General features: G+C 34.8%; 4 protein-coding genes across 7 annotated transcripts in view; all 4 read right to left on the bottom strand.

The window, feature by feature from the left end:
• Positions 1-3,226: 3,226 nt before the first annotated feature.
• LOC116005005 (repressor of RNA polymerase III transcription MAF1 homolog) lies at positions 3,227-7,647 on the bottom strand. The gene is made up of 11 exons (XM_031245218.1): positions 7,481-7,647; positions 6,690-6,754; positions 6,467-6,537; positions 6,320-6,369; positions 5,688-5,761; positions 5,535-5,597; positions 5,114-5,201; positions 4,674-4,736; positions 4,518-4,597; positions 3,630-3,701; positions 3,227-3,519 (listed from the first exon to the last, which is right to left on the bottom strand). The coding sequence occupies exons 2-11, from the start codon at positions 6,719-6,721 to the stop codon at positions 3,486-3,488; spliced, it is 627 nt and encodes a 208-aa protein (XP_031101078.1). The 5' UTR covers positions 6,722-6,754; positions 7,481-7,647; the 3' UTR covers positions 3,227-3,485.
• Positions 7,648-9,226: 1,579 nt separating this feature from the next.
• On the bottom strand, positions 9,227-10,303 carry LOC116004178 (protein OPI10 homolog). The gene has a single exon (XM_031244117.1). The coding sequence runs from the start codon at positions 10,072-10,074 to the stop codon at positions 9,511-9,513; it is 564 nt and encodes a 187-aa protein (XP_031099977.1). The 5' UTR covers positions 10,075-10,303; the 3' UTR covers positions 9,227-9,510.
• Positions 10,304-11,179: 876 nt separating this feature from the next.
• On the bottom strand, positions 11,180-18,628 carry LOC116005026 (sulfhydryl oxidase 2). 2 transcript variants are annotated; one of them, XM_031245245.1, is made up of 12 exons: positions 18,244-18,627; positions 16,290-16,314; positions 16,125-16,217; positions 15,149-15,330; positions 14,901-14,970; positions 14,745-14,813; positions 14,579-14,652; positions 14,324-14,480; positions 13,214-13,254; positions 12,307-12,453; positions 11,734-12,171; positions 11,180-11,508 (listed from the first exon to the last, which is right to left on the bottom strand). In XM_031245245.1, the coding sequence occupies exons 1-12, from the start codon at positions 18,465-18,467 to the stop codon at positions 11,487-11,489; spliced, it is 1,542 nt and encodes a 513-aa protein (XP_031101105.1). In that variant the 5' UTR covers positions 18,468-18,627; the 3' UTR covers positions 11,180-11,486. The 2 variants fall into 2 exon arrangements, with proteins under 2 accessions (XP_031101105.1, XP_031101104.1); XM_031245244.1 differs by having other exon boundaries at positions 11,180-12,171; positions 18,244-18,628.
• Positions 18,629-19,344: 716 nt separating this feature from the next.
• The window catches only part of LOC116005024 (ABC transporter G family member 7), a 7,463-nt gene continuing 6,227 nt past the window's right edge, over positions 19,345-20,580 (bottom strand). Inside the window, exons 11-12 of one of the 3 annotated variants that reach the window (XM_031245242.1) lie at positions 19,755-19,989; positions 19,345-19,670 (exon numbers count right to left, since the gene is read on the bottom strand). In XM_031245242.1, the coding sequence (XP_031101102.1) occupies positions 19,630-19,670; positions 19,755-19,989 (276 nt within the window). In that variant the 3' untranslated portion in view covers positions 19,345-19,629. Of the gene's footprint in view, positions 19,990-20,580 lie in introns of all 3 variants that reach the window. The other 2 variants (XM_031245243.1, XM_031245241.1) reach the window with 2 other exon arrangements.

Raw genomic sequence — 20,580 nt, 5'->3', positions numbered from 1 at the left:
CTTATGTAGAGGAGAGAGAAGCTTTTGCGTCTTTGCAGGATGAGAAGTTTTTAGACTGAGCATGTGGGGCCCGCGTGGAAAAATGGCAGCGTCTGTTTACGCGTTGACTGCACTTTGCGCGCCACGCGCCGCTAGGCGCATAAAAGCTTTTGTTTTATTTTATTTTATTTTATTTTTGTCAAACTTGCTATTTTTTCATTCTCTCATCTTCTCTTTCCTAGTCACACCTAAAAAAAGCTCAAAAATTACAACTATTGAGGATGCTCATACTTGTTTTAATGGGAATACTTTTTGTTTTTTATTTGGACCATAAAAATAGTGTCATGTGATAGTTGTAAAATTTTGACAACCATCATTTTATGACCTTAGAAAATTGATCCATAATCTTCATACTTTATTGCCTTTCCATCTTTAGCCTGAGGAGATACCATCTCTGACCTCAATCAAATGAGCCTTTCTTCACCCACAAATAAGAAAGCAAAGCATATTTAGAAAGCAGAATGTAAATATGACTGATCACTATTTTGGCAAGGCATCGAATACTCTGCATTATGCAAATAAATATGTTTAATCTTTTTTCAAAAAAATACATTTTAGGGAATTAACAATTAAGAGAAAAAAAAAAAAAGAAGCTAGATCAAATTTAAAAATAATTTTAAAAAATATTAAAGAAAATAAACAAAGAAGAAAGTGTTAGTTTGACTAATGAATAGTAAACAACACAAGTAAAATGAGACAAAGAAAATATAAACTTATATATCATTCAATCAATCTAAATCTCTATTTCTAAATTCCAACTAAAAGTAATAAATATACTTACAGTATAATATAATATTTATAGTAAATTTTAATTTTTTATTATTTATTTTAATAAAAAAATATTTTATTTTGTAATATATTTTTAAAATTTTATTTAAAATTTTAATATAAAAAATATTAAAGATGAGCTTACATATAAATTCAATGTATATTATATTCCAAACCACTTCTATAATAAAGAATAACCTTAAGTAGCTTGAGTTATCAGGCTAGCCAATTAAATTTTGAACTAGCCCATTTAGGCCACCGGCATTATTGGTTTCAGGTTTATCGAGATAAATTTGTTTTTATCAAGCTAAAATATTATGGGTCTAACCCTAAAAAAAATAAAAATTTATCAAGCTAATCCAACGTGTTTCGGCTAATATTGGCATCCCTAGTTGTAAGTAATTTATTTCTGCATCTTAAAAAATAGAATGAAAATAATGCCACTAGAAACAGATGGCAAGGGTTACTCCACGCCCCCAAACATTTTTTTTAAAAAAAAATTATAAATAAGTATGCATGTGTGTATACTATTAAGGAATAATTAGGTAATTTAATCTCCCATTCTCTTAAACTTTTTATATACCAAATAATAAAAATAAAAAATAAAAAAGAAGCATTTCTCACTGGCAGTCAATATGTTGAAAAGAAAGAATAAAGCATGATCAAATATCCATCTTTTTAGGAGCTGAGAACTTGAGATCGTGTCTGTTCATAAATGGAAGAGAGAGAAGAACAATATGTCTAATCTTTAAGCATAAAGGTAATCGGAGTTGCTGAAATTAGATAAGAATTTTTATTTTTTTTAAAACAAGCTCTTATAAGTTCCTGTACTTTAGTTCAAAATGTGTTAGGCTTTTGTAAATACATATGTAATGGCACATATTCCATTTGTTTTGCATGAGCATATAGGCATGCATGCTAGTACAAATAGGTCAGAATCTAGCTATGTAATTAATTTTAAGTAGGACAAAATTTTAGGAATTTTATTCCCAAAAAAATAAAGAAAATGATATTTTCAACTTGGTATTTTTTGAAAAGTTCAGGATAAATCAAGGCGTGCGTAACACATTTTCTCTCACCACAAGTGTCTCTTGTTTGGTGCTCTCCTCACAATCCTATATAATTTAATTGTATCTAGAAGATCATGCTCCTTTACTTAAGTGACTTGGTGTTTAGTCTCTTTATTATTGCATATTGTGTGTCATGACACCCAATCTTCTGTGGAACGGCCCCCGCCCCTTACATATCATTATAACTCAACTGAACACAGGGGCTAGGCATTTGCTTACTGTACACAAGGGGCCCCTCACTTTGAGAGGTTGCTCCCACACTGTCGCTAGTGAGACTCGGGCGCCTAGGCAGCCGCCTAGCGCCTAACTCGACCGAGTTATCTCATCCATGACATATATACACCAGCACACATGCACTGTTTTTTTTAGTTAGCCGAATAGGCGCCTGACTAGGCTACTTAGGCGCCGTCTAGGTGCTAGGCGCTTCTCTACCGCCCGACTAGTGCTTAGCGCTTACTGCAACCATGATTTTATCTAATGAATTATGTTTCATCATTTGTTATGATTATTTTTTTTATCATGTTTTGAAGTGTTTTGATTTATCATCCCCCGTCATCAAGAGTTCATTACAATTTACTTTCTTGCTTTATTGTTTTTATCTTTATTTGTTGCTTGTTATGGATTGTGTTTTTGTTATTTAATTCCTTGCTATTTACCTCTCCAATATGTGTGATTAGTTCTCCTCTGAGGGAGATAGCGATGTAGATTACGTTTTGGGCAATTTGGTATTGAATTGGTTGATTAGGGAAGATGAGACTTGATGTGATGATGTTGATAATCAACATGATTAGGTCTCGATTAGAAAGTGACAACCTAATCTAGGCTCGAGGGGTTGATCAACCATATATGCTTGGCCTTTGAAAAAAGGGAAGCATGGGTGTCTAAGACACTAAATATTTGAGAAAATACCCCTTATTATTAGTTATTTATGAGGCATGAGAATGTCCTTTAAGTGCTCTAAGCCTCTAATAAGGACTGGTGTAAAATGACCAAATTATTTTGACATATGACTAAAGGGGTTGATCATCAAATAAAATCAGAAGGCAAAAATTTGTGAGAGACCATCTCGTAAGTCAGATCTTTGATTAATAAGGTCAAAGATCCAACTAGTCTCATGGGTCTCAATCCATAAGACGGTCTCATACAAGTGTTACCCAAATCAGAATTGTTATTTTCTCCTTTCATACTGCTCTATAGTCGAGCTTGGCTATCCAAGATTCATGGGATTTCGGTATGTTCATAGTTGACCGTTGCAAGTTCAAAGTTTTCGACATCTTCAAGCTTGTCAGTGTCATTGAATATATGTCCATCTTATTAAGGTTATCTTTATCCCTGCAATACTCTCTCACTTTCAAAAGTAAATCTTACTATTACATCATCAAATAAATCTTACTATCACATCATCAAATTTACAATTTTTTCACTATTTTTTAAACATATCCCTGCAATATTCTTTCAGTTTCAAAAGTAGTTTACTTTCACATCACATCATAATGTAACAAACATATTAATAATAAATTTGCAAGATTTCTAGCCACTTAGCAAACAAAATCCACATAAGCATCCATATCATCTTGAAAGCTCCAAAATTGTAGGGATAAACTCATCCTAATAGCTTATCCCATCTTCCAAATCCAAGTTGCTGAAATGAAGGTTGAACAAGAACAAGTGAGACCCATGAGAACCATATATGCTTATAATGAAAATAAAGTTACATTTTAGTAAAATCATATAGAGGGGAATTGAAGTTACCTCACACAACTGAAGCGGAAACTGACAATGCGCTTCAATTTCTTATTGTAGAAGAGGAAGTGGTATGACCATCTGTATGGTAAGGAGGAAGCTGTAAGAATATGCTAATTATTCTAGCTACACCATGGTGGAAACTCTTCTTCACATTTTGTTTTACCACCTTATCTAATCTTCTCTTAAAATGTAATAGAAAAATGTTGAATGTTTTACTTTTTCTGGGATTTTTATGTTTTCCAGGGATTTCAAATTGAATTTGAAGAAAACAAAAAGGTTGAACTAATCCTAATAGATTGACAGTAGAGTGTAGGAGAGTTGGAGATTGATATCCTATCCTAGATGCATATGTGAATTTCAAGCCAGCAAGAGCTTAGCTCACTGGTTCGGTAGGCAGTATTTGGATCCTTGAGACCAAGTTTCAAAACTCGGCAGCGACAATATGAGAAATATACCCAAAGTGGGCAGATCCCTTGAGCACATCGACATTTGGCCATGTCTACTGAATTACCGTGATTTACATCCTCTCAAATACTCTATTGGGCCAGGGTTGGGGGGCCCTTGGAGTTAGGGATTTCAACCCTTTTGGGGGAAGATGTGAATTTCAAGCATTACTCAAGGGATCATACTACAGGGACCAAAATCTTTCACCATCTCACGCGGCAAATATAGGCCTTTTATAATGCAGGGTTGAGTCGACCAATTTATGGTAACCATTGAATAATATTAAAAAGAGTTATATTGTCACGTCAGATGGTGAAAACTTTTGGTTCCTATAGCTTTATCCTTACTCAAATATAGAAACAAGCCCAAAAATAGTTTGGGTGGGTGCGTGAGTGACAAGTGAAAAGGCTCCGGTGAGAAAGTGTGATTGCCTAAAAATTAAAAGCTTACATGGTGCCTCTTTCCTCACATGGATCTGCATCAGAATCTGGATTGTAACCATAGATTTCACATTCTGGGACTTTCACAACCTGCATCAATGATATGTTATTAACTTGCCATCACAGCCCTCTGTTTATTGTTTCATCTTTGCTAATATAAGCACACCTCGTCCAAAGCCTTGTACAGCGTTGCCAGCAGAGAACTGCTCTCATTTGTCTCAAGCCATTCCTGCGACCAAATTTTAAGATAATAGACAATATTGAACTTCCAAAAGTAGAATAAATGAATCCACCAGTACATTGTCAGAATCTTCATGTACCACCAAAATAATCAACTTAAAATTGAGGGTAGGTAATGGAAACCCGGATAATATAAATATAAAATATATTGTCACAACTCACAAGCCACCCATAATCCGTTTCCTATTTCCTCTCTAGATGATCATGCTAAAAAGAACCTCACCATAAACAGCATTGATCATTCAAATAATCTTCACTATATACACAATCTTTAGGGCATAATAAGAATACTAAAAAAAATTCTTCTTTTCTATCGATGACAAGTTTCACAAAACATAAATTAGTTCAAATAGAAATGTTACTTACCTTTGATGCCTCGAACATGTAGATGTCAAAAACTTGCTTAAAACTATCCCAGCTTTCCTCAGAAAATAACTGGTGAGCATTCGCTGCACTGGTGATCCGTAACATTGAAAATTCATTGAAACACAAAAATACAATCCGCAGACATGCATAAGTTGGAATGATTAAGGGAAAGAGTCAAGGCAACTGATTTTAGTTTTGGGAAATGGAGAGACTTGAACTCTCAGCTCTTCTACGAGCAACAGTTCTCTGAACCGTCTGTCAAACCATCTGACAACACTCCCAAGGCTTTAAGAGAGGATTATATATTGGGATGCCAAATCGCCAAGAAAAGCTGAGTAGGGCATTACCCATAATCCTCCTTGTCGGCTCAAGTCAAGTGAAATGATTTTCTTGCAAGTTGCAACAGAAGATACAGTATTACCTGATGTTGTAGTCTGGATAGATTTGATGGAGCGTAAGAAGCAAATATATCAATGTCTTTTGGCTGTAATATGATGCAAATAGTATAGTATGGAACAATTACAAATTAACAGTGTACAATTAATAGGCAAGTCAATTAGTTTGTATACGCCACCTGGATCTACAATATAGATATTCAATTGGTGACGAAGAGTTGTTGTCTAAAGAATTTTCAAGATAACCAAGAATCTGCAATAAATTATATAGAGTGCCAAGTGTAAATCCTAATAAAAATCATCACAAAAATCATTACAGTATAACTATAATTCCAGTAAAATAGACACACGGGAAATACAGCTAATAGAGATATGGCTGAAAAGCAATAGGAACAAGGTTCCTAAAGTTACTTGTTTTGCATTTTTCATTTTTGGACTTAGTAGGAGAAACCATTTTGTCTCCTAAAATTTTCTGTCATCCCATCTGAGGGGAAAAAAACAGAAAGGGGAAATCTAAAAGACACCTGACATTATGTATTCTACAAGAATACTAATGCTATGTAGAACAATCCCAATTAAGGTCAGATCGTCAGAATACCCAAGAAAGTTAACGAAGGCCTGTTTGGGGACTAGCTGTTAGTATTAGGCCATCAGTTTTAGTTGATTGGCTGGTTTAACAAGCTGTTTGTACAAAGATGTTTCCCAAAATAGCAGTTAGTTTAGTTATTAAGTTATTACCAGTTTGAATTTGTAACACAACATACAAGGAAATGAATATATTTTAAATAGATCTTCAACAAATTTAAATCACCTCATTCTCCAAACTGAGAGACAGCTTCTTATCAGTTCCCGTATGTTTGCCTTGAAAGCAGAAAGCAAAAACAATTTTACACCCTAAGATGGTTCAGAATCCAGATGCAAACACATTATATACTCACAAACAGATAATCACACTTACAAGAGTAAGCTTCAAGGCAACCTTTGACACTACGTTCTCCAAGATTTATGTGACTCAAGAAGTCACTTATACTGAAATCATACACATTAACATAATTACTATTCTGAGTTGGTTAAAAAAATAGAGATACAGAAAACTAATATATCTATGGTCAAAAGGGTAGTAGGAACAGCAAGTTAGACATATCATAACTTTCTCAATTATAAAAGTGTTCAGAACTTACCGATCAAGAGGAGTGTATTCCAGGTACTTCATGATAGCAGTATCAGACAACCAAACAGCTCTTTGCTGTGATCACAATCCAAAGTTTACATTGAGAAAAAGATCTCAATATAGATTATAATTGCCATAAGTTTGAAATGATTTTAAATCATATCATATTGCCATTCTAAATTCTCCAAGTGCAATTATCACCTATGGCTAGAATCAACATTTTTCTTACTAATAGCATGATTTAACAAAAATAACCTTCAGATTCTGTATCTGTAGTTGACACATTCTGTACCTGCAGTTGAAAGTTTCTATACATGTAGCTATCATATATTGTGTCAACAATTATCAAATTATTTGTTTGCATGTACAGAAACTGTTAACGGTAGTTACTGTTAACTGGTACATAATTTTTGTATGAGGTTCACAATATAATATGAACCCTCATCCATGATACCCTCTTCCCCCAAGTCCCCAACCCTTGCCTCAGCTATTCTAACTACACTTTCTGCAAACCTTCTCCCCTAAGTGATCAAAATTTTGACTAATAAACTGCAGCACTGTAATGCCTCCACTTTCCAATTCACATTAATAAACTCCCCAAGTGATCTTCCTCAGTTTTATTAATTCAAAACACGAACCATATGATACAAACCACATCCGAAATTTAAAATCTCGACATTCAGATTACGCATCAAAGCTCTACATTTACAAAAATCAAACACAAAAGATGCAAACTTGCACAAGAAATAGCATGCGAAAAATTAAAGGAAAAATAGAATGTTCAATTTAGAAAGCACATACCTTTTTTCCGATGATGCAAGAGAAAAATTAGCGAAGAGGATAGAGAAACAGTGGAGGAAGAACCCTAATTTCGATTGTTTGGGAAATGGTTGAAATTGGGGATTTTACTATTTTAGGTCGTGAAGTTTGATTTTGTGGTTTGGATGTGCCCAGGTGAGAAAGAGAGAGAATTTGCATTTAGTCCTTGATGTTTAAGTGCACTTTCAATTTTTTCTTTAAAAGTTTTTAATTTTCTAATTATAGCCCTTAAGGAGGTCAATCAATCATTATTGCATGGATCATAGTTGTGTGGACCACAAATAAAAGGTACATTATTTTTATACTGAAGGTACATTATTTTTATACTGAAGGTACATTATTTTAGGGTACATTATTTTTGTACTGAAGGTACATTATTTGATACATTATTTTTGTATTGAAGGTACATTATTTGATATATAATATCAAATAATGTACCTTCAGTACAAAAATAATGTATCTTTTATGGTCCATGCAATAATTTGCCGATGTCAATCAGGCCAATCTATTCAATTTCGGATTAGTTCTATGGAATTGTTGGACTTAATTGTTTAGGTTAATCTTTTTTTTTTTTTTGGTGTGTGAAATATTCAAAAAAAAACATCACTTGCAAGAGCATATTTTCTCTTCTCTCTCCTATTTTCTCTTTCCATCACATTACTAAAAACTCAACAAAAATCACCACTATGGTTGCTTTAATAGCAGTTTGAGTAATTAATATGTAAACTTCGAAAGATTAATTCTTATAAAGTGTGACCTCAATTAGTTCTCTAATTTTTCGCGTAATGGTGATTTTAGTCCAACACCTCAAGTACATGTGAGAGTGTTTTCCGGGACACCGGGTGCCACTAAACCACAAGGTCTTTGGCAGTTAAAACGTAATACTATGTAAGAATAAATTTAAAAATTTATTTCTTCTTTCAAATACAAGTCAAATAAGTATATATTCCGTAATTGAATTTGAAATATGTTAAACGCAAGTTTTTGCGCTACACAAAAATAATAAAAAAATTATAGCACCAAAAAAATTAGATTCTCCAATACTGAAAAAATTCAAATGGTAATTACACAAGACAATTTACCCTCATCAATCCGAATGGTATCAATAGATTCACATTCCTCTACTTATATAATTTTTCGACCAATCTGACGATGGCTACCAACTTCAATCTAATCATTCAAAAATACCATTCTTTCATCATCATTACTTTCTTGTACAGGACAACAATGGATGAATGTCATGAATCTCTTGTGTAGCAAATGTTAAGAATGTATGTATCGCTTGTGAAATTTCTCATCTACTGTTAAATATTGTGCATTTTATTCTTGTTCGTGTTTAAGTTCTTGAATCGGGTCTTTTGACTCCCTTGTTGTGTTAAATTCGAGTGTCTAAGTTTTTGATGGTGCGATCAAGAATTGAACTAAGTCCATTGACTCCCTTATTGTGTTAAATTCGAGTGTTTGAGTTTTTGATGGTGAGATTTTAGAAAATGGACAGAAATGTAGAAAGATACCAAGATAATGGTTCGCCTCTAAAAGTATGGCATTGGAAGAGTCTTTGACGATATATGAAAATGACCGAAGTTGGCTCCTTTTCTCCCCATCTTATAAGTCCCACTAATTTAAATCATGAATATAATTTATCGTAATTAAAGTTGTAATCATTTTTTGCACATTTATTTTTCTTATTTGCCTTCTCTAAAATTTAATATAAATAAAATTTGTAAATTTGCTCATACAAGCCAAATTTAAATTAGTCTCAAAGTAAAATTGTAACCTTCAAGATCAAACATTGACATCGAGAAGTGATCAAGAAGAAATTAAAGGAAAAAAAAAAAAAAAGAGTTTAATTTACAAAGCGAAGGTGGAGAGAAACAGTGGAGGAAGAAGAACCCTAATTTCAATTGTTTAGAGCGAAAGAAGGCGGTTGTAATTGCAGAAATCACAACACAACACATAGATTTCATTGTGAAGGCATATACGCACACAAACAAAATTGAATGAAACTAGAACTAGAGAGCAAAACCTTTGAGATATTCCGGGTCACGTTTGGCCCGTTCCTGGAATTTCTTAAACCACCGATCTAAAATGTCCATGGGGACGATCAGCTTGCTCCCGTCCACGCCGCAAAACGACTGCATGAAATTGAACAAATTCTCCCCCACTTTCATCGCTAACCGCTCGATCTTCCTCTCCGCGGCCACGTCCAGGGACGGCAGCGTCGCCAGCTCCTCAACGGACACGCCGATCTTCGCGGACAGCGGCGTGGCGTCGGCGGTGAGCTGGAGCTCGCCGCCGGGCTCCGGCCACGGTAAGGAGAGCACGGCGGAGGGGCGGCTCAGCGTCACGGCGCCGCAGAAGAGGAACGGCGATCCCGGCGATTGGATGTAAACGGCCAGAGCCTTGTCCGGCGGGAGCGTGAAGTTGTTGAGGAGGAAGATGCAGACTTCGCGGATTGAATCGTACGCTTCTCCGACGAAAGTGTTCATGTCGAGGAGCCAATGCGTGGTGTCGATTTGAGTGAAGGAGGAGATGTCCATTGGGAAGCTCCGGTTCGGGAAAACTACTCCGAACATTTCTTGTTGTTCTTCGATTCTCCTCCCAAAATTTTTCAGCTGGATTTGTCGCCGGCGAAGAAACTGCGTCCGGTGAGATGACTGATGAAGGTGGACTTCTGTTTGAAATTGGGGATTTTAGGTCTTGAATTTTGACGTTGTAGCTCGGCCTTGCCACTTGCCTTGCCGTGTGAGAAATTTGTTTATTTAGTCCTTAAAGTTTATGTGCATTCTAGATTTTTCTCTAAGTTTTCAGGTTTCCAATATATCCATATAAATTTATATAAAAATTCCACGACACAGTATAAAACATTAAAACACCATATAATGATATCCCAGAAAAAAAAAATGGTAAATAATATCAAATAAATGCATTTCTCCATAAGTTTTTCCCAATTTAATTAGTTACACTTTTTTTGTTGTGATAACTAAACAAGGAATATGCAAATACATATTTTCCATATTCCAGATTTTCATCCCTCAAAAATTACTACTCCGTATTTTTAAACTAGTAATAAGGTTATTGAGATTTAGGGGCTAAATATATTGCGGTATTACCGTCTCTACCCTAACAAGGATCATAAACTAATAATGCTCTTTTTTTTGTTGTCTGTATTCTTGTAAGAAATCGGATTCTTCTAGAACTTTGGAGACAATTCATAATATTGTCATTCAAGCATCAAATGATTTTTTATGACTATTGGTATATTGTGGCTCATCCAAGTGGAACGCTTTTTATGACTATTGGTATATTGTGGCTCATCCAAGTGGAACGCACATGTTTGAACTCGAATAAAACAATGGCTCTTTGTATTTTAATAGGTTGAGAAAATACGTATAGACATATATTATAACAAAATTAAAAGTACTCAAAAAATAAAAGTTAAAAAAACTATAGTTATAGTTATAACAAGTTATCCAATATAATAAATTGAAGAATAATGGGGGGAAATTAGGAGAAACTTCCAAAATGTTGTAAATTACTGTACTTTGATTTATGTGCACTTATTGGTGATGGCACAAGAAGTACAAGTTTAAAGACAATTTTAGTATACCAAACTAAATAGGAGAATAAAATTAAAATCAAGTATGACATTAGAAAATTGAAAAGACTCGAAACTTAACATAAAAACAATTTGTTTTTTATGCAAAAGATCAGATGATATTGTAACATTTGTGGGGGGAGACTGGAGAGAGAGCAGATGTGTGTGAAGTATATCCTCTAGTTTCATCCAAATGTATAAATATCACAAGTAAATCTATACACACTCCATTTTGGTGAAAGTCAAATGAAAAAGGGATTATAACAATGTTGTTAATAGCAAGTGATTGTTACAACTTACAATCCTCTGCACTCTGTTTCCTATTCTGAGCCTCACCTCACCTCACCTTGTTTCTGAATCATAATTTACACCCAGCATAGACACCGCTATTCAGTTCCAGCTTCTCTTAGGCCTGAAATTTTTGCATAAGAGAAACACATATAAGCAATGCCAACCTCCCACAAACACAACCTCGTATTTCTTCTCCATGGGTCATTTTAATTTTTTTTTTTTCTATAAATTGTTTTGGCCTTTCTCATCTTATTTCCAATATTAGATCGATTTGAAAAATCTCATCATCATCATCACGCTCTTAATAATCATTCATGTACTTTTTAAAGAGTGTAGGTATTTATACTTTCGGTTCTTTTGCCGTGAACGCCAGAACCAGGCGAGCGCTCCGAATGCACAGCTTGCCACAGCAATGGCAAATGCAGCCCCAACTGGAACAACAACAGCACTTGTTGAAGCTACCAATTCATCAACAGTTGATTTTTCACTGCCGCCTCCAAGTTCCTTGTCCTTGTAAAGAGTAACCAGCGTCTTCCCGTAGTAACTGACCAAGAACTTGAAGACCTCATCGTGATCCCAATCAATCTCACTACTTTCATTGCCCTTTTTGCTCTGGCGATAGCAAGATTCACAAAGCTGTTTGGGAGGCCAAATAACTTTTGGAAATTTAGGATCAGCTGTTTCTAACGAAGCTTCTGCTTTCATCAGTCTGTCATTCACTTTGTTGTGTGCGCTCCACAACCACAAGGTAAAATCACGAGCATTCTTGAATGGGGTAGAAACGCTGTAGTTTGGAACATTTAATATACATATTCAGATGATTGAACATTTATAAATAGTAAAATGAGGGTAAAATAAGGATCAAAGATTAAATACTCTAAACTAGGGGGAAAAAGTGTATCCTCCGATAGCATCATACCTTGAGCACATCTCATGGAAATGCTCCCTACACTCCTGACATACAAAAAAGTTGTGTATGAAATCACATGTAGTTTTAAAAGCCATCTCGCTTTCTGCATCTTCCACTCTTACAGAAAGGGAGTGCAACAAAACCCACAAACCACAACTGCACAGAAAACAAAAATCCTTGATTAAGAGGAAAGTACTGAAATAAAAATACATTATCCCATGAGTAATTTCCTGACAACTGAATCAAAAAAATCTAGCAGTTATCACTCTGTAAGCATTATTATCATCTTCAAAACCAATTATGATCCACTTGACCACTTCATTTGAACTTTCATGAGTTTCATCCCCGGTCCAGCTATCTAGTATCTACACCCCAAAATCCATAGATTTAGTGGTCCATCAGGTATTTTAAGTTACATAGTTTCAAGAAAATCAAAAACTTTGTGCACCCTCTAATCCACAGAAATATTGACAAATCATAAATGCTGTGAGGATTACAGGAGGCTGTGAAAAGTGCAGAAACAAAAATACTAATACTCAGTAGATAACTGATTAACAAAAAAATCTGAAGATGGGGGAAAAGATGAAGGCTTCACTGCACACACACACAAAAGGTTGGGGAGGGGGGAAGGGAAAAGGAAACATTGCCCACTTGAAAGCAGGATTGCGGTTGATTGATAAGAATATAAGATGAGAGAGGGAGATCACATTACAAAAATGAAGAGACAGAATTTAATGTTTTATGTCTAATTCTTGCAAAAATGGACTGTGCTTATAAGATTTTTTCTTTAGATGGAAACTGAGGAATGCAGCACTTAATAATGCAATTAAACTACATGAAAACTCCAAATACAACTTTAGTGAGCATGAACTATGACGGTACATATCAAGAACAGAGTGCATGACTGTTCTGTTACCTGAAACCTCTGGTTTCATTTGTACTTCCACGACAAAACATCTGCAAAAAATGAAGAAAAAGTGGTTAAAGAATATTAAAACCAAAAACAGCTTAACCAAATGTATGATAGCACAAACAAAGAAGACGAAACCTAGAAATAAGAAACTTAAAAATGTGTCTCAACAAAGTAAAGATTTAGTTGGATGTTCATGAAAAACAAGCAAAGTTTAAAATGTGTTTCAACAAAGTAAAGATTTAGTTGGATGTTCATGAAAAACCAGCAAAGGTACAAGCTGGCTGCCCTTCACATTCTAATGGAGGATGAGGATTATATGGTGAGTTTACTAAAGACATCTTTTGAGAAAAATCTGGACTAACTCCACTTCCCACCCTGCTTCCCCTTCTCCCCACCTCCACAACACCCAACAAAAGTCCTTGAGTCAGAGATGGAAAACACATAATTGCTGGATTTTTTTTATTGTATCTTCGTGTTCTCAATGCCTCTTAAACAAGCCTTCGACTTAGAGATCCAAACAACCTGTCAAGTTAGCTTTCTATATCCATTTTTTCTTTTTCTTTCTTTTCTCTGCATGCAAATTCTCTTTTTGTCCTATGAGCACTTAGAAACACTACTTTTCTGTAAGATTCTAAGTTACTCTGTAATATCTTTTGCCTATACAATAACATGTTTAATACAGGTGTTTAGCCAAATACTGAGAAAAAAAAAAAGTGGATTACATTGAATATCAATAAAGAATCTGAGTTTCGAATAAAGAGCACCATTTAGCACCCTCTCACTAGTGACCTGAAATTGATTGAAAGTACTAAATTAAAATATATATTACTTCCAACCAATAATGTATGCAAACCAGGAGCTATTAATATGAGACTGAAATGAAAATAAAACTAAAATAAAATTTAAAAAATAAAAAATTTATCCAACCAATAGCTAGGCAAGCATGTCTTATCTTCCTGTGGAACAAATGCTAAGATGCATGGCAATTGATAATAGTGCAGTCCATGGATGAACATAGCAAAGACAGACATGCACCAAGCAATTGCTCATGCAATACACGAGCAAGAAATCAACCACCATTAAATACTTAATATTAAAAAACTATATACCTACCCAATATCCACGAGGAACCTCTTTGCCACAGATCTGGTAATTTCCCAGAATGCCGTCTTTAGTACAACTCGCAACTTCTTCTTTGTTTGCTGACAAAGCACCAGATGGGCATAGATCATCAATGTTTATGAGTATATCTGCACTACCCCTCCGGCATCTATTATCAAGAATCATATTGTGAAGGTGAAAACAACATATATACAAATATATATATGAAGTAAAAAAGAGAAACTGGAAAAATTGCAGGATGCAAACCTTCTAGAAGGGTGATGAGCCACCAAAAGTTGAAGGAATTTTATAAGTGAAGCCCTTGTATCTGATTTGATCATCTGCATTCATAGGGGAAGACATCAAGAAAGGCAAAAAATCACATTGGGAAAGCATACGGCTAATTGGAAATACTGGAATCCAAGCATTTTACCTTGTGCTGTAAGATGATATCAAAGGCAGTAGAAGTTGCCTCCTCAACGTCATATACAGCTCTGGCTATCTTTCACAAGCAATATGAAACATGCGTAAGAAAATTACATACTAAAGACACAAAGCAAGAAATTCATTATCATGCTTTAATAACAACCTGCCCAGGGTCTGAAATATTTGTCTGAAGCTGCTCATTCTGGTACTTCTCATCTTCCAAGCCATATGAGCTAAGATTAAAAAACATGAAAAGGAAATTATTATACTTTTAAACTTGATATTGAGTACGACAGATACCATGCATGAGTTGTGGTAGGCCACATCACAATTTAAACTGAAGTTTTCAATATAACAAAGTTTTGACTTTAGAATAAAACAGTTGCTAGAAGCATGATACCCATTTTATACCTGCCCAATTTCTTATTAATCCATTCTAACAAGAGACTTGATGTTCGTCCATTCTCAATAGGAAGTATGTCACTTTTTTCTTGCTTTGGCTTCCAACTACCACCAACAAACTTAGAAGGAGGACCCCAGAAAAGCATAGGGTAATGCCCCACAGAGAACTTATCACAAAGATTAGAATTTATCTGTGCTGCCAAGAAAGTGAAATAGAATGAATAAACCAGTAAGCTATAGGACATAAAATTGCTCTCCAGATGTAATGAAACTGAATAAGATACAAGAGTAATCTCCAAAAACTAACTGAAGAAAGAAAAAAAAAATTATTTAATGATATACCAAACAGGAACAGCATATAAGGATTTTTGAAAATAAGTAATGGTTTTTCACCAAAAAAGGCACTCAGGATATGCTTACAAGTATAATTTAAAAACTTTACAGAAGGCTATTTTAGAAAAACAGTGCAAGGACATAGCAGAACCAGAAGCTTTTTTGGGAAACATCTGTCAATTGAAAAGAATAGATCTCAGTTACTAACTTATTAAACACAAACATGCACAGGACTGTGGGGAAGAGTAACAGTTACTAATTTTTTCTACTGCATTAACTATGATTATGGGATGTTAGAAGTCGGAAAATCTAATGATTTTTATACAGTACAAAATGCACTTCCACAATTTTCTATTTCCTCGTGAACATAGGAAAAACAAAACAAAAGGCTTTCATGACTAGTCTTTGTCATCAAGAGATACAGTGTCAACCATCAGCTAAAATATGGAGGCAACTCAGGCAAGTTCATAACTTGTAATCAGCTAGCCATTTTAATTATATTTTCTTTTTTTTTATCTGATTTTATACTCCCCCAGCCACCCCCTCCCCTGGCGTGGGTGTCTCTCCCTTCTTCTCAATCTTCTATTCCTTTTTAGTGCTCAAAAACAGTCTAAGAAAATAGAGAAGATATAGAAGTATTAAATAGTAATACCCCCAATGCGCAGTCTACCCTTGTCATCAATATGATTCCTGGATGTATAGCATCTGCTCCATTAAAAAGTCTGGCAACCTTCTCATAATGTGGCTGCAAGATTGTTGTTACAAAGATGAGAAACACTGCAATCAAAGAATCCATCAAAAGAAAGAATAAAGATACCTTATAATTTCTGCAAGCAGGGCACCTGCGAGAAAAATATAATATTTTAAGTAAGAATGTCATGCAATAAAGTTATAAAATAAAATGAGTTGTTATTGGTGTAAACTAATGTTGTTAAAAATCACAGTTTAAAGACAAACAAGAATGATAGAATTTAGAATTTGGAAAGGAGAGAGCTGGTATCTTTCTGAGGTAATCAAAGACCATAGAAGATACTTATTATGGCAATCAAAAATACTTATAGAGCCCTAGAGCACTTGTACCAGTGTGAATAATAGAAGAGAATAGATTGTGGAGAAGATGTTTAATGTAGATTCAATAGCCAAAAACAACTGGTGAATCTTATAACTCAATCTGTGTTCAACTTGAGATGACATAAATTTTATTTATGGCCTGCAGAGTTCTACAAAAGTGAAAGTAAATTGATGATTCAACATGTAAAACCAGTGTGTCAGGCAAAAGGTCAAAAGCTCTAATCCAATATGGGAATACCTATGTCTAGAACTAGACTAGCAGCGAATGCAAGTCACTATAACAAATCACCACTCAAATCTATTAATTTTCACTCATGATCATGATATTTAGATAACATGCAAAATTTTCAAAATTGTATAGACATGACTAGGCAAAAGGTACTTCAATAAAAGGCTTTTGTTGAAATTGAGGGATTGAAAAGCCTAGTGGAGTCGCAAATAGCAACTACCCACCAGTTAGGTGGAAGCAAAATATGTAAGTAAAGAAAGAAAGAATATATTATAATAATAGATGATAATAAATTGTTTGTCTGTGTCTACATACAGAGATCCTATATTTAAAGGAACGGGTGTCTAAACTATGGAAGCCCCTTCCCCTTCTCCATTCGCGAGGTCATAAGTTATCTCTTGCCCTTATCTATAAATAAGAACTAATTGGATTGACTCAATTAATATGATAGATGGAATGATTGTTTGTGTTATGATTTAGTTAGGACCTTGTCTGCCTTTCATTATCTTCTGCTCTCCTTGTGGGAAAGGCCCTGGCCAGTGGTACTACTTTGGCTTATCAAACATGAAAGTTCATTGATAAATTGGGTCGAAGTCATAGGACATATATCCCATGATGCTTCATGTCCAGTCTGCAGCTTCCACACTGAGAATATCCTCCATGCTATACGCAATATCCCACGATACTAAATTGTCTGTCTGTCTATGTGCCTGTATGGCTATATTGAATGTTGGGCTAAGCCTACTCGGCTACTCATAGTAAGACTAGGAAACAAAGTCACTGCTACTAGAAATAGGACAATGGTTTCCTAATATTCAATCGTTTTGCCCAATGCTAGAAAACTTTGCAGAACAAAAGAATTTTCAGCAATGTAAAGGGAGATAGCCAATCGCATCTAGATTGACTCATTTCCTGAACAATTTCACTCTTTCTTTCATAAATAAATTAATTATTTTTCATGAGATATTTACCACCATCACATCACATTTCTTTAGAATTATTATTATTCTCAAGCAACTCTTTGAGAACTTCATTTCCATGACACTCGAAAAATTCGAACACTCTAGAGGATGCGGTGATTATAAACAACAAAATATGCTCAGATTAAAAACAATATCTCTCTAGATTGATTCATTTCCTTAGGCAGCAATATCAGCCTAGCTTTCATAAATACTCCATATAATTTAATGCTTGATTCTAAATATTGTCATGAGATATTTACCACCGTCACTTTATATTTCTCTCCTAGTATTATTCTCAAGCAACACTGGCAGACCTTCATTTCTATGACACTCCAAAATTCGAACACTAAAAGATGCGGTGACTATACACTCCACAACATGCTCAGATTGAAAATACATATTAACATACAAACCAGAACCTCTCCGTCAATCTCATGAACTATCCATTGGCCAAAGCACGAGGACACGAAATTAAATAACGGAGAAGGACAAAAGAGGTTGCAACTAACCAGTGAGCGAAGAACTCAACAATGGCGTAGGTGGCCGGAGTCTCACTGAGGACCGCATCGAAGTTGGTGGCGTTCAATTCCACGGCGTAGTCGCGACTCCCGCCGGCGCGCTCATCGCTGATCGCGCGGAGAATGGCGCGGTGAGATCCGGCGGAAACGAACACGGATGCTCCGAAGCTGGATAGGAACAGCAACAGATATGGAATCGGAATTGAAGAAGTCATGTGTATGCGTATCTGGTGAGGTGAGGTGAGGTGAGGTGGTGGTGGATTAGATTCGATTCCGATCTGTTCTTAGAGTTGAAAGTTGAAGAACCAAAAATGGCGACGACTCTGTTCTCCTCCCTTCCGCGACGATTTTAGTATTTAGTGTGCTTTCCTAAGACTTACCAGATACGACTCAAACGAAATAGTACGCGAAAGGAAAAAAAAAAAAAGGAAAAAATTGGTGAAGTGGATTCAGAAAATTTGTTTGAATGAAAGTAAAAGATTAAAATTAATGAAATATTTTGTGTTTGAATTATAAATATAAAAAGTAATTTTGCTTTAAGATTTTTTTTGTTTTCTTTTTTTTTTTTTTTTTTTTGCTTTAAGATTTGAACCAATTACATTTAAGATAATATCATAAAGCTTATTATCTAGTTTAATTCATCCTTCAATTAAATTTATGTATATTTAATAGTTATATATGTTTATCGTTTATATATATATAGCTTATACATACAATATGCCCCTGAGTCCAGTAAATAATGCAGTATACATACAATGAAATTAACAACTTTGTTCCAAAAGCAAAAACAAATTAAAAACAATCAAATAATAATAATGTTTCACTTTATATACTTTTTATATATTTGCTTGTTACTCATAAATTATTACCATAAGTTAATTATATGGGGTAGACTATTGTATTAGTGACACTGCCATGTACTTGTGTTCAATTACTTTCGTGTCAATTAAATTTTATGATTGTTTTGGATTGTCTTTATGTTAATTTTCTTTTATGGTATATTCAAGTTCTATTTCTGGTGGAGTGTTGTGAAGGAGTTCTTTCATAACTCAAAGTTGAGAAACAAAAGATATTGCAATCTATGACAGAAAGTAGATTGGAAAGGAAAGTTTCTCTTATTATGCCTACTAGGTGAGCATAATCAGTTCATAATCAGAGCTGACACAAACAGTAAATACCCATTTCCAAGTTTCAACAATTTTCAGACTATGCCCACCATCTGCATGAGGTTTCTAAGCTGTGGTTTGAAACATGTTTTTTGTTTATTGCATCCTGTTATATTAGGATAGCTCAATTAGCTCACATGAGACCACCTTTACTGCACAATTTTCTCCTTTTGATTAGCACCTGTATAAATCAGTAGATCCCGTATCAACATCATCCCGTATACGTAGCACATCCCGTATCAACATCATCACCTGTACAAGCAATTTACAAACCGGCTAGGGTAAACAGATCAAGTGGGTCAGCGGGAGGTGATTCCCGCTGCTGGTTGGGTTTACCTTCGTCTAGGGGAGGAGATTCAAGTTGTTCCTGTTCCACTGGATCGCTCTCGAGAAGTGTAAGCTTTGGTTGTGTTTGGATTTGATCCAAGGGTGGCGGCTCAAGCTGCTGGTATTTTGGCTTGTTTTTCTCCAGAAGCAGGAAGGTAGTGCAGTACCAGAATAGTATTATTCTACTTTGAGCAGATATGGTGTCCCTAATCCGACTGCCTCCAAAGGATAGCCGCTCAAGTTGCTGAAAAAGGGGAACACATGAATTTTCACAAAAGAGCACACATTAAGCTTAAATTTAAATGATTCCCATACCATGTTTTACACGGGAAAGATTTTGGTTCCTACCATAATGTAAAAATAGACTGCAAGAACCCCTCCCTATGCAACTCAAATTTTATGTAAAATGTTAACTGCAGGTTTGGTTTATGGATTAAAAACAGAGAAAATAGGAATAGAATTTCAGAAAGAATGTAATAGGGGAAGAATAAAATAAGGGAAGGGGTCTTACAAAGAGGGAGGGGTCTAGTGTTGAATTTGAGTTATTGATGGCTTACTTAGTGACCACTAAACCTAACCTTTGATGATCCTGAAAAATTTTGCATGTGAAATTCAATATTTTCAAGATCTTGACACCTTTAAATGTCTATTCGAGGGATTTCGAGATTATAAATATCTTCACTTGAGTGAAGATATTCAAAATGGTTAATCTGTCCTGCCCCTTGGTTTGCTTTCTAATCATGGTAGCATATTTATAAAATAAAAATAAAAACTAAAAAAAAAAAAAAAAAAAAAAAAAAAAAAAAAAAAAAAAAAAAAAAAAAAAAAAAAAAAA

Source organism: Ipomoea triloba, chromosome 14 (assembly GCF_003576645.1).
Source record: "Ipomoea triloba cultivar NCNSP0323 chromosome 14, ASM357664v1".
Taxonomy (NCBI): domain Eukaryota; kingdom Viridiplantae; phylum Streptophyta; class Magnoliopsida; order Solanales; family Convolvulaceae; genus Ipomoea; species Ipomoea triloba.
This window is presented reverse-complemented; position numbering and strand designations above follow the sequence as displayed.

Bases quoted from the DNA above. Each gene is read 5' to 3' on its own strand.
- LOC116005005 (XM_031245218.1), bottom strand. From the start codon at position 6,721: ATGAAGTACCTGGAATACACTCCTCTTGATCG. The intron at 4,737-5,113 runs GTAAGTAACATT...ATTTGGTCGCAG, and splicing joins ACATGTTCGAGGCATCAAAG to GAATGGCTTGAGACAAATGA. The intron at 4,598-4,673 runs GTGTGCTTATAT...TCATTGATGCAG, and splicing joins TGTACAAGGCTTTGGACGAG to GTTGTGAAAGTCCCAGAATG.
- LOC116004178 (XM_031244117.1), bottom strand. From the start codon at position 10,074: ATGTTCGGAGTAGTTTTCCCGAACCGGAGCTTCCCAATGGACATCTCC.
- LOC116005026 (XM_031245244.1), bottom strand. From the start codon at position 18,467: ATGACTTCTTCAATTCCGATTCCATATCTGTTGCTGTTCCTATCCAGC. The intron at 14,971-15,148 runs GTATAAAATGGG...TTTTAATCTTAG, and splicing joins ATTAATAAGAAATTGGGCAG to CTCATATGGCTTGGAAGATG. The intron at 14,653-14,744 runs GTAAAATGCTTG...CTATGAATGCAG, and splicing joins ATATCATCTTACAGCACAAG to ATGATCAAATCAGATACAAG.